The sequence below is a fragment of the Hemiscyllium ocellatum genome, chromosome 17 (assembly GCF_020745735.1).
Source record: "Hemiscyllium ocellatum isolate sHemOce1 chromosome 17, sHemOce1.pat.X.cur, whole genome shotgun sequence".
Lineage (NCBI taxonomy): Eukaryota > Metazoa > Chordata > Chondrichthyes > Orectolobiformes > Hemiscylliidae > Hemiscyllium > Hemiscyllium ocellatum.
In genome coordinates, this window is record NC_083417.1 from 54,138,868 (window position 1) to 54,155,523 (window position 16,656).

The 16,656-nt window shown below is 39.0% G+C and overlaps 1 protein-coding gene across 1 annotated transcript in view; it reads left to right on the top strand.

The window, feature by feature from the left end:
• pskh1 (protein serine kinase H1) overlaps positions 1-14,470 on the top strand; it is a 46,715-nt gene extending 32,245 nt beyond the window's left edge. The window contains exon 3 of the mRNA XM_060838178.1: positions 11,132-14,470. Coding sequence (XP_060694161.1) covers positions 11,132-11,449 — 318 coding nt within the window. The 3' untranslated portion in view covers positions 11,450-14,470. The remainder of the gene's footprint in view (positions 1-11,131) is intronic.
• Positions 14,471-16,656: the final 2,186 nt, after the last annotated feature.

The window sequence follows — 16,656 nt, forward strand, 5'->3', positions numbered from 1 at the left end:
CTTTATTAAGAGTCCATTGCCTTAAAAATATTAAAGATTCTTTCCCAAAAGGCAGTTGAAAGGAAATTCCAAAGACTTGCGATGCTCAGAAAAAAAAGTACTCAACTGTCTCAAATGGACAATCTCTCTTTTATTAGGAGAAAGTAGGACTGCAGATGCTGGGGAGTCAGAGTTGAAAAGTGTGGCGCCAGAAAAGCACAGCAGGTCAGACACCATCAGAGGAGCAGGAGAGTCGACATTTCAAGCATAAGCCCTTGCCTGAAACGTCGATTCACGTGCTCCTTGATGCTGCCTGACCTGCTGTGTTTTTCCAGCGCCACACTTTTCAAATCCCTTAGTTATATTTATTATACTGAACTGTTACCAAGAACTACAATCTATTTCCAAAATCTATTATCATTTGAGTAAGATTGCAGTGATATTTCTAGGGAACTTTGGTTATCGCTACATGTTCCATTCCTGTTTTTAATAATTAAAAATCTTTTTTAAAAGAACAAAGTTAGAAAACAGGGACTGAAAATAGCCAGATGAGAACATGATTTGCAAATTGGTGCTACAAAATGAAAATGTCTTTAGCTTACTGGGGTGACTATTGAATAGGAACAGGAGTATTAATGGGTCAGAACTTTGAGGTCAGAGTTCATTGCCTCCTATTTATCACCTGATTCTTTCTTTCTCGTTTTCCATTTATGTGGTGGCACTGGAATTACTGTAATTATAATTTGGAGCAATGCTGAATAAGGAGGATAACTGAAGCTAGACTGTGGGAAAGTGGATAATGGAAGGCAAGACAATAGTCTCCTAAAGAGATAGAGGTTCCTAGATATTTGTTATTAAAGAATGCTTGTCATACATTTCATTTTGACAAAAGAGTTCCATTTGCAGTGGACAGCATTTATAAACTATCCAAGATAACTTTTGATAGTTGAGACTATTGGAGCAGGTCTTTCTTATTCCTAGTCATGTATACAGAAAGCGAAAGGAACTGATAGTCACCTAACATACTGAAACAGTAATAAGCACCCCTTTGTCAAACTACACAGTCTGACAATCACTGGCCTTTATTCCCTATCTAGGTTTAAAAAGCGTTTCTTTTCAGCACTTGAAGAATAATGAAGTGAAAAATGAAAGGCCTTATCTTTTCACAGCATTCTACGGTTCTATTTCAAGTTATCTTAGAATATCTCACTCTGAAAAGGTCAAAAATATTTAAAAGAAATTCTATAGGCAACTTTCCTATTCGTTAATCTTTTAGCTTTCCTTACAATTTTTCCATTTCATAATAGCACCTTCCTCTTTCTCAGATTCACATATTTCATTTGATTGTTTTGTAACAATCCATAATAAATTGGACATAGTGGGACAATGGAGAAATCTTTACAGAACTCTTTAGGAAATGGAGGGAAAGAACACAAGAACTTCAATACAGTAATTTCTTTCCCAAAGTTGTTAATTAATGTCAGACAAATCCACAACTACTACAAAATGAAAGTAGGCAGTCTCCATATAATATTCAGCATTGCTCCAAACTATAAGTAATTACAGTAATTTCAGTGCCACCACATAAATGGAAAATAAGAAAGAAAGAATCTGGTGATAAATAGGAGGCAATGAATCTGACCTCAAAGTTTTGACCCATTAATACTCCTGTTCCTATTCAATAGTCACCCCAATAAGCTAAAAACATTTTCATTTTGTAGCACCAATTTGCAAATCATGTTCTCATCTGGCTATTTTCAGTACCCGTTTTCTAATTTTGTTTTTTTAAATATTAAAAACAGGAATGGAACATGTACTGATAATCAGAGTTCCTCAGAATTATCACTGCAATCTTACTCAAATGATAATAGATTTTGGAAATAGATTGTAGTTCATTGGTAATAGCTGAGTATAATAAATATAATTGAGGAGCATAGAGGAGCATGCGAGTCGACATTTCGAGCATGGGCTTATGCTCTCTGATGGTGTCCGACCTGCTGTGCTTTTCCAACGCCACACTTTTCAACTCCGACTCTCCAGCATCCACAGTCCTACTTTCTCCTAATAAAAGAGGGATTGTCCACTTGATCCAGTTGAGTACTGTTTTTTTTCTGAGCATTGCAAGTCTTTGGAATTTCCTTTCACCTGCCTTTTGGGAAAGAGTCTTTAATATTTTTAAGGCAATGGCAGGTGGACTCTTAATAAAGGTGAAAGTGAGGATTGCAGATGCTGGAGATTAGAGTCAAGATTAGAGTGGTGCAGGAAAAGCACAGCAGGTCAGGCAGCTTCCGAGGAGCAGGAAAATTGACATTTCAGGCAGACGTGCTTCATCAGAAATGAGGGTGAAAGCCTCGTGGGTAGAGAGATAAAATTTTATCTCTCTACCCACGAGGCTTTCACTCTCATTTCTGATGAAGGGCGCCTGCCTGAAATGTCAATTTTCCTGCTCCTCGGAAGCTGCCTGACCTGCTGTGCTTTTCCTGCACCACTCTAATGTGGATTCTTAATAAAGTTGATCTTGATTTGCTTCTTGATTTAAGGCTATTGACAATTGATGGGAATGTGGAATAATTAGATCAGGCATGATTTTAATGAATGGCAGAGCAGGCTCAAGTGGCTTGCTCCTAAGTTTTCCGGACACACAACGCAGCAATATTCAGTCTTAATGCTGGATACATTATGGAGCAAGTCCAATAAATAGCAATGACATAAGTGGGATTCAGTTAATTTGTTTGAAACATGAATGTTTATAATGATACTGGAACAACCTTTCTGCTAAGTTTTCGTGTAATCTAATGGGGTTTTTTAACATTCACCTGAAAGGGTTCAGTGATGGCAATCACAATGCTGAGTTAGATTGTGGAATAAAAGTTTGCTCCAGGAATTGAGCGCACAATCTAGATTTAAACTAATTGCAGTTTTGAAATTATCTTACACTTTGAGGTTGTGTCTTTCGGACGGAGCAATCAACTTACATTTGTATGAGTAGGCAGCTGAGATTGACAATCCATGGCAAACTTTGAAGAATGAATGAATCTGCTCATGCCAAGTCCAATATTTATCCCATAGTCAGGAGCACTGTTCCCTCTAATTTTTCCCATTCATGAATGGAATGAATTTTGTTATGTGCATCATTGTTGAGTTGGTGGATCGTTCAGCTAAGTGTAAGGGGAGAGAAAATACAAGCAATCATATATAAGATATTATGGTAGAACTGAAAAGTTTGACATTGATCAAAAATCACTGAACCCTTGTTACAAATGCAGCTATAAAAATGTAATTTCATTTTAAAAGTAAAGAAGTTAGCAATCACATTTCTCGCTTCCCAAAGCAGCTGAGGACAAATCTGGTCCAGGCCTGGCGACTTGTCAATCTTAATGTTTGACAAAATTTTCAGCACATCAGCTTCCTCTATCTCTATCCATTCCAGCATGCACACCTGCTCTTCAAAGGTTTCATTCACTACAAAGTTTGTTTCTTTCATAAAGACAGAAGCAAAAACCTCATTTAGGGCTTCCTTTACCTCCTCAGACTCCATACACAAGTTCCCTATGCAATCCCTGATCGGCCCTACTCTTTTTTTGACCATTCTCTTATTCCTCACAAGTGTAAAATGCAGTTGTGTTCTCCCTAATCCGTTCTGCCAAGCCTTTCTTGTGCCCCCTCCTGGCTCTCCTCAGACCATTTTTGAGCTCCTTCCTCTCGAGCTGAGGAAGGAGCTGTGGGTGGCACGGTGGCACAGTGGTTAGTACTGCTGCCTCACAGCGCCAGAGACCCGGGTTCATTTCCCGCCTCAGGCGACTGACTGTGTGGAGTTTGCACATTCTCCCCGTGTCTGCATGGGTTTCCTCCGGGTGCTCCGGTTACCTCGCACAGTCCAAAGATGTGCGGGTCAGGTGAATGGGCCATGATAAATTGCCCATAGTGTTAGGTAAGAGGTAAATGTAGGGGTATGGGTGGGTTGCGCTTCGGTGGGTTGGTATGGACTTGTTGGGCCGAAGGGCCTGTTTCCACACTGTAAGTAATCTAATCTGAGCTTGACCCTAGCTTTATCCATCTTATGTAAGCTACCTTCTTCCTTTTGACGAGAAGCTCCACCACTCTCGTCATCCAAGGTTCCTTTATCTTACCCCTTCTTGCCTGTCTCAGAGGGATATATTTATTCATCACTCGCAACAACTGTTCCTTAAACAGTATCCACATGTCTATAGTGCCTTTACCATAGAACAATTGCTCCCAGTCCATGCTTCCTAACTCATGCCTAATCATATCATAATTTCCTCTTCAATTAAATATCCTCCCATTTTGCCTAATCCTCTCCTTCTCCATAGCTATGTAGAATGTGAGGCAGTTGTGGTCACTATCACCAGATCTGATAGCTAGCCTGGCTCGTTTCTGAGCACCAAGTCTAGAATGGCCTCTCCCCTCATTGGCCTGTCAACGTACTGAGTTAGAAAACCCTCCTGAACACACCTTACAAAAACAGCTCCATTCAAATCTTCTGCTCGAAGGAGGTTCCAATCAATATTGGGAAAGTTAAAGTCACCCATTACAACAACCCTACTACGTCCACACTTTTCCAAAATCTGTCGACCTATTTTTTCTTCCATCTCCCTGCTGCTATTGGGGGGCCTGTAGTAAACCCCTAACAAGGTGACTGCTCCCTTGCTGTTCCTAATTTCCACCCATACTGACTTGGTAGGCAGATCTTCCTTGACAATGGAAGCTTCTGTAGCTGTGAATACCCTCTCTGATTAATAGTGCTACACCACCTCCTCTTTTTCCTCCCTCCCTATTCTTTTTAAATGCTCTAAATCCCGGAACATTCAGCAACCATTCCTGCCCCTGAGAAACCCATGTCTCTGTTATGGCCACAACATCATAGCACCAGGTACAGATCCATGCTGTAAGTTTATTCCTGATACTCCTTGCGTTAAAGCAAATACACTTTAACTGATCCCTTGGTTCCTTCCCAGGAAAATCCTTCCCACTAGCTGGTCTACTCTTGCTATTGCCTCATCTGCATTAACTCTCACCTCCGGTATACAGCTCAGGTTCCACCCCCCCGCCATACTAGTTCAAACCCTTCTGAACCACTTGAGCAAACCTTCCACCCAGGACATTGGTCCCCTTCCAGTTCTGATGCAGCCCGTCCTTCTTGCACAGGTCCCACCTTCCCCAGAAGGCATCCCAATTATCTACATATCTGAAGCCCTCCTTCCTACACCAGCTGCGCAGCCACGTGTTAAGCTGTACCTGCTCCCTATTCCTCACCTTGCTATCTTGTGGCACCGGTAGTAAACTAGAGAACATTACTGTTCGTCCTGCTTTGCAGCTTCCATCCTAACCCCCTGAAGTTACTTTTTATATCCTCAATCCTTTTCCTGGCTATATCATTGGTGCCAATATGTAACACGATTTCTGGCTGTTCGCTCTCCCCTTTTAGAACCTTATACACTCTATCAGAGATGTCCCAGACCCTGGCACCAGAGAGGCAACATACCTTCTGGGAATCCCGATCCTGACTCAAGCTCAGTGCCAGAGAACTGACTGCTATTCTTTCCTCTGGTAGGTCATTCCTTCCCCCCGCAGCAGTAGCCAAAACGGTATACTTACTGCTGAAGGGAATGTCCACAGGGGATCTCTGCACTGTCTGTCCGTCCCCTTTCCTCCCCATAACTGTAACCCATTTATCCTTGTCCTGAGCCTTAGGAGTGACCAACTCCCGGTAACTCCTCTCAATTACCCCCTCAGCCTCCCGAATGATCCGTAGTTCATCCAGTTCCAGCTCCAATTCCCTAACACGGTTTTCAAGGATCTGGAGTTGGGTGCACTTCCCACAGATGTAGCCAGCGGAGACGTGTGCCATGTCTCCCACCTGCCACATTCTGCAGGAGGAGCAAGCAACTGCCCTAGCATCCATACCCCACTTATCTGGACATTCACTCAGTACTAAAGTAGAAAGCTTAGTTCAAGTTGCTATAAAATTAATAACAAACTTATATTCAATAGAGGAAGTTTACATGGCCATTTCCTTGCCATTCAGAGCAATTTACATTGTCATCTCCTACAATTTATGTTTTCATCTCCTATTCAGAAATCAATAAGAACATTACAGTTGGAATTTGACTATTCCTCTTATAGTTACAGAAAAAAGCAATTTGCAACAGATTTGACCATAAAGGATGATTTACATTATATTGATTCTGGAGATGGTCAGGTGTGTCTTGAGTAGCATGTGACTGTGGAGAGATGGCTAGGGGCTGTCTTGTGTGCATTGCTAACTGTGATGTAAAGATTTTGTATCAAGGAAGGACTGTTTCTGTTGTTCAAGAAGAGCTTCCCTGGATACGCTTCGTAAGGAAACAATCCACTGGATGCTTCCAAAAATTTAAACCTCTTTCCCATTCTGACAAAAGACAGTGTGGTTATTTCCAAATTCATTATCTAGACTCCTAAATATTGCACAAACCATGAAAATGCACAAAGTTTGGACGACTACTTTAGAAGTAATCAGGCCTAGCAACGGACAGGATTGCTAAAGGAGTTGTGAGCTGAAACGTTAGGGTTGCAAGTTCTGTGGCGGCAATAGCTAAAAGCTGTATGACCTCTTTAAATTGTCACACCTTTTTTGGTAGTGGGTGTGACCTAACTAATTCTTGAGGCCTGAATGACTTGGTGACTTCCATACACTTCAGTCCCTTAGGTCTGAAATAATGGCAATTTTGAAACACCAAAATTGGTTCAGAATGGGAAATATTTGAGAATAGCTGGCTTACAACACTTCATTTGCTTATTATGATATATTGTGCCTTTTACGAACATAATTATCGAGCGAATCAATTTTTAAGGGATGATGTTAGCATCACCCTTTAAAACCTTTAAAGCTATGCGTTCATAGTGATGCATAGCTAACTAACCACTAACTAACTGTTCTCAACAAATCCTATCACAATCATAGAATCATCAAATCCCTACAGTGTGGAAACAGGCCATTTGGCTCAACAAGTCCACACCTATCCTCCGCAGAGTAACCCACCCAGACCCTTTCCCTTCCCCTGACTAATGCACCTAACCTACACATCCCTGAACACTATGGGCAATTTAACATGGTTAGTTCACCTAACCTGCACTTCTTTGTACCAACCACAGCACCCGAGACACGGGGAGAAACTCCACACAGACAGTCGCCCAAGGCTGGAATCGAACCTGGGTCCATGGCACTGTGAAGCAGCAGTACTAACTGCTGAGCCACCGTGTCGGCCCCTGAAATTAACCGTGTAGCTTTAATAAATGCTGATAATTTGAATGAAAAATAACCTGTGCAACAGTTTAGTTGAGACTAAAGACTTAGTTGTCTAGCACAATTACCATACTAACATTTTTTTTCCCCAAATGCATTGTCAGACCTAAATTTTAATCTGTGTCATGTACACTAATTATTAGCAATTTGTTTCAAGTAGGGTCTCACTATACTAAATGTGGAAATGTACTTCACAATTACTGCAACAGATTTCATGAAATCTTTTACTGATAATTATAGAGTCATGGAGGCCTACAGCTCAGAGACAGGCCCTTTGGCCCAAAATGCCCACCCACGCTGACCCTATTTCCCTGCACTTGGCCCATATCCTTCTAAACCCTTTCTATTCATGTATTTGTCCAAATTCCTTTTAAATGTTGTTAATGTACCCATCTCAACAAATTCTGCTGGCAGCTCATGCCATATGTGTACCACCCTCTGTGTAAAAGAAAAGGTTCCCTCTTAGGTTCCCTTTTACTCTGACCTGAAACTGATGCCCTCTAGTCCTTTTCAATAATTATTTATCTAGAAATGGAAAATCCACAGGGACACAAGCTATTTGTAGTTTATTGTTTTACAGATGGTTTAGGATATTGAGTTCAATATTTGGAGATGCCGGTATTGGACTGGGGTGTACACAGTTAACAATCACACAACACCAGGTTATAGTCCAACAGGTTTCATTGGAAGCACGCTAGCTTTCAGAGCATCGCTCCTTCATCAGGTGATAGTGGAGGGCTCAATCCTAACACAGAATTTATAGCAAAAATTTACAGTGCGATGTAACTGAAATTATACATTGAAAAATTGATTGATTGTCTGTTAAGCCTTTCATCTGTTAGAATACAGTGATAGTTTCACTTCTTTCATGTGTAAATCACAAAACCTTTTTTTAAAAAGTTGCATTCTCAGGTTTGCTGTTAACAATGGTGATAACTAGACAATATGTTGAAGGTGTTGGTCCCCTGTGTTCTCTGTCTATGCCATGATGTTTAGATTGATTCTAATCTAAAATGTGAGATAACAGACTTTTACATGAATTCATGCAGTTTCTGAGCTCAGAGTTCTACATGAAAGCATGCAGTTTTTGAGCGAAGTACAACGTAACCCTGCAAGTACAAATTCACCCCACAAAATATGTGTGCATGTGGGTCTTTGTCTGTCTGTGTGTGTTTGTCTGGGTTGGGGGTTGTGAGTGTGAGAAAGTGTATGTGTGTGTGTGTGTGTGTGTGTGTGTGTGTGTGTGTGTGTGTGTGGTGCAATGGTGGTCACCTGTAATGTGACACGAACCCAAGGTCCCGGTTGAGGCCCTCCCTATGGGTACCGAATTTAGCTATCAGCCTCTGCTCGGCCACTTTTCGCTGCTGCCTGTCCCAAAGTCCACCTTGGAGGATTGTCACCCGAAGGTCCGAGACTGAATGTCCTGGACCACTGAAGTGTTCCCCAACTGGGAGGCAACACTCCTGTCTGTTGATTGTTGTGTGGTGCCCATTCATCCGTTGTTGTAGCCTTTGCCAGTTCAATATTAGTAGACATTATTTTTGGCTTTATTCTTAGTGACCAGTCCAGTGGTTTTGCTGAATTGCTCTAATGTGGAATGCATTCTAGCTATGTGACCATTTTAATCTTCCCCGTAATTTGTTTGCACTGTCTCTAGCGGTGAGGGCTATAGCATGCTGTGTAAAATTTAAGCAATGTGGCTGATTTTGAATACATCACCTCCAAAAACAATGTTTTCATACTGGGACATTTTATGTAAAATGGTGGTGCAAACAAATGCACTGTTTGTGAGGTTACATTGCAAAAAGTAAGTTGATCTAGTTTGATATTCCAAAACAAAATCCTTGATAGGATGTTGGTTACAGATTCAACCCAAGCCATCAAAAGGGAGTTAGATAATACTTGAAGAAAAAAATTGCAATAAATGGGAAACGCCCTAAGTGGGACTAACAGGATTGCTCTCAGAAAGAACCAATGCAATGGGCTGAATGGCCTCTGCTGTCCTATCCTTTAATTCTATGAAATTAAAACCTCAAGTATGCCCAACAATAATAGTCAGCTTTACCTCAGTGTGATGCACTTGTGTGTACTGGAAGTGACAATAGTTTACTTATGGACACTCCTCACTAAGGCTAACATCGGAAAGGTTCTGTTCCAAACTTTTGGCAATACGCAAGGCTTTGTTCAATGCAGACAGAAAGAACATTTACTGTTGTGGTTCTGTTCGCTGAGCTGGAAGTTTTTGCTGCAAACGTTTCGTTCCCTGGCTAGGGAACATCATCAGAACATTTACTGTTTTCTACATTTGTTTCAACTCAATAAAATAAGTGAAATCTATTCACTGTTCATTAGTGAGGGTTTTGTCCTGAGTCGTCAGAGTCAAGCTGACCGGGTTTAAAATGTGAATAAGACCTGGTAGTTAACTGTCAATCAACATCAATGGTTGCATTCTCTATGGCATCACCTCTACCAAAGCCCACTTGCCAATCAATCAGCACTCTCATGCAGTAAATATGTTTCCCTTGAATTAGTATTTTTGTAAGTGTAAGACAAAAAAAAAACTGGGACAAAATGGCTGTTGTTTTTCAGGAATGCTCAAATTTTGTACAACCAAACAACAACTATTGCAGCAACTATGAACATTGTTCATCTCATTATAGTCAAACCATCTTGTTGCAAAGGAAATGTTCACATATTTCACCTGAGTGAAATGTACTAAAGGTAGGGTCACCGGACCTGAAACATTAACTTTGATTTCTCTTTGCACATGCTGCCAGTCCTGTTGAACTTTTCCAGCATTGTCTGTTTTGTGAAACTTATTAAAGATTTTGTGTAGCTAAATGATTATTGGTTATGCTTAGAGGCAGTAATACCAGATAAACTCGAGCACATGTGATACTTTTTGTTGTTTTCATTTTCTCTCATCTCAATCTTCCTATCTTAAATTTTGACCCCAGTATCAATTAATTGTGAAAATATACTTTATAACTAGCTCACTATTTTAACTTGGTAGGATCAAAAATGTGTTCTTTGACAAAATTATTGGCATGTGCTGAGTTTGCAGAACTGGAGAAAAGGAAGTGTGAATGGTGTATGTTTTGCCTCATTAATTCAAATGATTGAAAATCCAACATTTCATTGTCAAACAAAGTGTTACACATATGTTTCTGTGTATATCGCATAGATATCAGAAACGGCAGGCCGTTTCCTATGTTGGTCAAGTATGGTGTTTTCTACACTATATTGCTTGAAATCCTGAACTGTGTCCTGGTACTATATTTGCACAATGTGTAGGTTCTCATCTTGGAGAAGGAATTAATATTGAAAAGTTGGCACAAAGCTTTTCAATTGACCTTTTAGTTCAAGTTATAAAGAATTGGGGCTCCACCAGACAGCTGCACAATTTAAAGCCCAGGCAATGACTTTGGCCCTCATCTAAACTCAATAGTGAGTTTTGAAAGTTATCCCAGAGTAGCAAAAGTTTGGACCAGAATCTTTCTGATGTTAGCCGTGCTGATGAGCTGTCCATAAATAAACTAATGCCCCAAGTGCCAATTATGTAGAGGCATTATTATCTTGAACTCAAATGAACTGTCATTAACATTGTGTACTCTTAGACTTTCATATGGTAAAATACTTAAAGAATCAAACTGCACCCACTGCTATTAGCTTAAAAAATATTTTGGCACAACAAAATGATAAAATGAAACTTAAAAGTTTCAAAAGCTGTAGATAATTGGTGTGTCAGCATGTTTTGCCATTATAGTATTCAAGATGAAATGTTCTACTAGTTTGTCAGACTTTTTCTGCAGTTGTAATGATTTTTTTTTTTATTTATGTTGCTTATAGCCATGGCCCAGTGTATCAAATCTAGCCAAGGATTTTATAGACCGACTGCTTACTGTGGATCCCAATGAAAGACTAACAGTGGGCCAAGCCTTGAAGCACCCTTGGGTCGTCAGCATGGCAGCCTCCTCCTCCATGAAGAACTTGCATCGTTCTATCTCTCAGAACCTTTTGAAGAGAGCTTCATCTCGATGCCAAAGTACCAAATCGGCCCAGTCCACAAGATCCAGTAGATCAACAAAATCTAACAAGTCACGGAGAGTACGAGAGCGAGAACTACGAGAGCTTAATTTACGGTATCAACAGCAGTACGAGGGTTGAAAAGAACTCAGCATCTTATACTATGTTGCCTTCCACTCTGCACTTTCGTATTCATGTAACTCTCAATAACAGGTTGACCATTGTGGATTCAAGAGAGTTTACACAAACCACTTTTTGCCAATTTAAAGCTCTGAAAATTTAAAATTAATTTTCAAATTTTACCACAAGTTTATTTGCTACTCTCAGAAGAAAATATTGACCAACATTCAAAATTAGTGGAAAATATTGAGCCAGAGACTTTTTCTAATTAGATTTGCTAAATATGTATGATAAAATGACTACTGTACATAAAAGGATCATTTACAGGAGTAAAAACAGATCGGCATATCTGAAATTGGACTAAAAGGGCATGAAATGTTGAGTCTTAGTTTTATTTCACAAGTTCAGTTTTATAAGCTGGTGCTGATAATTGTGATCTGTCTTGTCCATACACATTGTTTTCAATACCTTAACTTGATAAAGTTGGTTCCATTTGCAAAAAATAACTTTACTGATTTTCATAAATTCAAGGCCATAAATGAACATTTCTGACTCAATAAATGTGCATAATATATACTTAATCTCCCACTGAAATGTCCTAAGTTTGATATAGGTGCATCAGGAATACATACAAAAGCAACCTTTCTCAAACGTGTATGTTTTCTACTTTTTAACCGTTCTTACATTTGCACAACTTCCATTGTAACCCACACTGAAAAGGCCGAGTTTCCTTTCAGTTGCGAGCGAAGATAATTTGTGCAACAGATCTAAATTGTTTTAATTAGCCATTATAGCCTAAAAATGAACAAAATCAAAACTGCTACAGACCATAGCTTTATTTATGCTTTCTCAAAATTTGATCCATTCTAATTCCTGACCGTACTAGTTTGCACTTGCATTATCATGTCTGCTGTTAAGCAGAACCCTCATCTCACTCATTGTCTCTTGTTTGCATCCACTTCAAACCATCACTCCATTTCCTCTTGCTTGACCCTCAATAAAGAAGAGTAAATAGCACTGTTTGCAGTTACCAGATAATGGTGTAGTATTTTTCAGCTGAGTTTGATCTGTGCCATCTTCTGCTAACAGCTGCCTGAAATAACAGTTATAGTAACATCTTAGACATTGTAAACGTGCAGGCAACGCTGCCTCTGCAGTGCGGAGTTACCAAAGGCAACCCTTTTGTTAACCCTTTTGATATGCAAGGCCAAGTAAGTGACCATGTGCTTAGTTTGTGGTCATATCCTTAATTTAGTGTGCCAAAAACTGCAGAGCTTGTGATGAAAGGGGTGAGATTGCCCTGTTTAGTTAATTAAGGCATTCTAATAAACATTGTAAACATTGTGGTATGATGCTGTTGTACCAAATGCATCTGAATGAGAACCTCAATGTTAACAAAGCTACCTGCAGATCTCCATGACATCCAGGCTGGGTGGGTGAATAAACAGGTGAGTGGTTGCTGGATTTCATTCTTTTATATGAATGTATGTGCTCAGCATCAACCATGGGTGACTTGCTGTTCAATCTGTCATTCTGTGACTAGGTTAGTCCTTGCCTTCCTAAGGCAATTAGGGCCAACATACCGGAGGATGGAACTGTTGGCGTGGACCTGTGTCTGTCCTGAAAGCATGGCTGTTTTGAAGAGAGATCATTTGTGTCTAATTCTATATTAATTTGCATTGTGCTATAGGTTGATAAGGCACTTGTCTCTGACCAGTAAAATAGCACGTTATGCAGATTTATACTAATTTTAGTATCCCCAGACTAGATCCTGTTCATGTTTCACCATATCTCGGCTAAACCACAGTTTTCTAATATCCCTTATGTAAAATTATTCTCGAATTTGTCCTCCTTGATCTTGCTCTTCGCAGCGAATGTTATCTCTTTTGTCCCTCTAAATGTCCCTCACAGTCTCACCCAAAATTGAGATTCCTCCAGCAGGCACTTAGTGCATAATGCTCCATTACATATTAGATTCCCTAGAGTGGGGAAACAGGTCCTTTGGCCCAACCAGTCCACACCAACCTTCCGAAGAGTAACCCACCCAGACCCATTTCCCTCTGATTAATGCATCTAACACTATGGGTAATTTAGCATTGCCAATTCACCTAACCTGCACATCTTTGGACCGAGGGAGGAAACCCACGCAGACACTGGGAGAATGTGCAAACTCCACAAACAGTCACTCGAGGCTGGAATCGAACCTGGGACCTTGGTACTGTGAGGCAGCAGTGCTAACCACTGAGCCAGCATGCCGCCCTATATTGTGGAATTTCTTCCCTCTCCTCCCTCTCTTCCTTTATGGGATGGGAGATGAGAATTGTAGTCATGCGGTGTGTTGTGAAAATCAAGAATGCACCAACTGAGAAAGTAAGGAATCACATTCATGAACTTTCAGAAATGAAACAGACATGTATTTGAGAAGGATAAGCGAACTAGGCTATAAGGAAAGAGAATGGGTCTGAACTAATTAGATAGTTATTTCAAAGAGCCAACCAGGCCTAATGGGCTGAATGGCCTCCTTCTGCACCATACATTTCTATGATTTGAATCCCTTAAAAAACAATTCCTGACGAAACATTAGCATCAGTTCTTGTCTGATTATTTATCTGTGAAGTACCACAGTAAACCTTTTTTGTGTTAAAGTACTGTGTACTTTGTTTTGAATGTTTGGTTTATTAATATAATTGAAAATATCGAAAGGAAAAGAAAGGCCATTCCTCTTTCGTGTCAAAACAACCTATGTTAAGCTGCAGTTCCATTCATTTACCTTCACATTTTACCTGTGGTCTGTCGTCTTCATGTGATACTGATAGTTGAAGCTGACTCAACAGCTCAAGTCCCTTAGAAAAATATTTGTAACATGGGCCCTTTCTATTTTGTATTTGTGCGTTGTTGGACAATAACTTGCTCACATTTTATGTTTGTGTCTTTTTGCTTTTTGTCTGGTATTTATCCATTTATATAATCAAGTCAATATTAAATGTTCAAATGGCGTTGATCCTTTTAAATGTATTAAAAATAATTCATTTATAAATCTTAGTTTTGTCATGTCTGGCACAGTATTTTTTTGAGGAGAATGTGAGAGGGAATTTATTACTATTATTAGAAGACACTGGATTATAAATTGGGTCAAAATCCTGGACTCCCACCCTAACAGCCCTTAGGTCTACCTAAACCAAATAGCTGTAGTGTTTCAAGAATACTATCACCTTCTCAAGGACATCTAGAGATGGGCAATAAATGCTGGCCTTGCCATTGCCACCCATATCCCATTAAAACAAAAAATGTGAAGCTAATTATCGCAAGAAACATGGCCATCAGGACCTTAATTTAACTCCCACCTGTAATCAGACAAATGAAAACCGAGCTCTGTGATGTGTAAAGAGAAATGTAAGTCTTGAATATAACCAGTAAGTAACAACTCCAACAAGTTTGGTACTTCATCTTGTTAATTATTTTCTCCAAAGATAATGATAACTAAGAACATTATAACAGTGAAAATACTCCTTCCTAAAGAAGTTTGATGGAGTAGTGTGGACATGCAAAAGCAGTTCATATATTAGTGGTCATATTTTGATGTTTTTGACATGACCAGCTGCATGATTTTTCTTTACTTTAGAAACCTGTTTTTCTTTAGACACTAAATGTCTGGGATTTTCAGTATCTTCAAAATCTTGTTAGTTAACAGAAAAGTCTAGCTACTTACAGAATTGTTTGGTACCAAAGAAGTTTGACAAGATGCACAAAAAATCCATTTAAAAAAAGTCTCAGCAGAAAATATCTTCATTTCGGCTCTACACTTTATAAAAAATGCCATAAATAGGATTCTATATAATCAACATTTGAATTGACAAGTCTTCAATGACTAATAACTGACAATACTAACAATACACTGTACCATAATCAATGCGGATTATCATAAAACTATGTGTAGTTTGATGGTGTGTGCTTAGGCACTTGTAAGTTTGAATCAGGAAGAATGTTTCTCGTAGTGTAGCCTAAACACAAGTAATTAGAGCACACATTCTGCTTCATTTAATATTGATGCATAAATGGATTTGTCTCTGGCCATCACGTTCCTCTATCTGAATCGATTCATGCAATTACATAATTGAGTTAAGCAGCTGATATTATACCTTCATTATATTGTTGTGCCTATACTGAGCTTTGCTAAGTGGAGCAAAGATTAAAATTCACAAAATTTCTTATTGTCATCATGTCACTATCAGTATTATGTTGGTAAATGTTTTTGGTATTTCACTGACAGTGTATTTCAAAATCCATAACATTAATTCATGAGTCTGTGGGCAATCACAAAAATCTAAACTCATTGGATGCAATGCAAGCTTTTCAAGAAGCAATTTTCAATATGCACAGTTTCAAATCGTTGTCTAATTTGTGCCATTAAATAGTGTGGTCTTCCGACAATTTGTATTTACTTTCTCCTTCCTTGTGTTATCACCATATGGATTGGCGAAACGTGATTCTGAACCATTATATTAATGAAAGAAAACTAGTCACTGTGGTTTCAGCCATAGCCTTAGTTTGTTATCTTCCGTTAAGTGATCTCCTCAGACAGTTAATTTCTAAATTTGATCAAGTTATAGCTGAGAATTCTGAGCAGAGATTTGTATAATTATGAAACCTCTGCTTCCATGGTATGTGTGAATATAAATCAAACCTAAAATGTAAATATTTTATTATTATTGGAACAAGTCACGATCATGGGTGGTTTCTGGCTTTCTAGCTCAACTGCACAAGAACATTGGTGAAAGTTTCATGAAAATGTTCCTTTTATGTTGTGTTTTTAAAAAATAGCTTTTATCCAAATCTGATTAATTGTACCCAATGTAAATATATGTTCCGGGTGCTGTGAATTAAGAGCCAGTAATACAAAGAGACTGCCACTTAATAAATTTCATTGGAATATTTGTGTTTATAATACCACTGGAGAAGCTGGCCTTGCAATTGTTATTTTTTAACCTTTATTGATAAGTGCCATTGCTCCATAAGTGAAATCTTTTGCAGATAATATTATTGATTCAGTGTCTGTCTTTCTATCTGAATTGCACATAGGACCATTTGGATAACTTATCTTTCCTAGATCATTCAAGAAGCTTTCAGTTTTCATGAGATGAATGTTGAACAAGACTTTAAAGTGTTGGAATTTCTCTAATTAATTCATATCCTCATAGCTTTCTTTTTTAACCAAAGTAAATTTATGT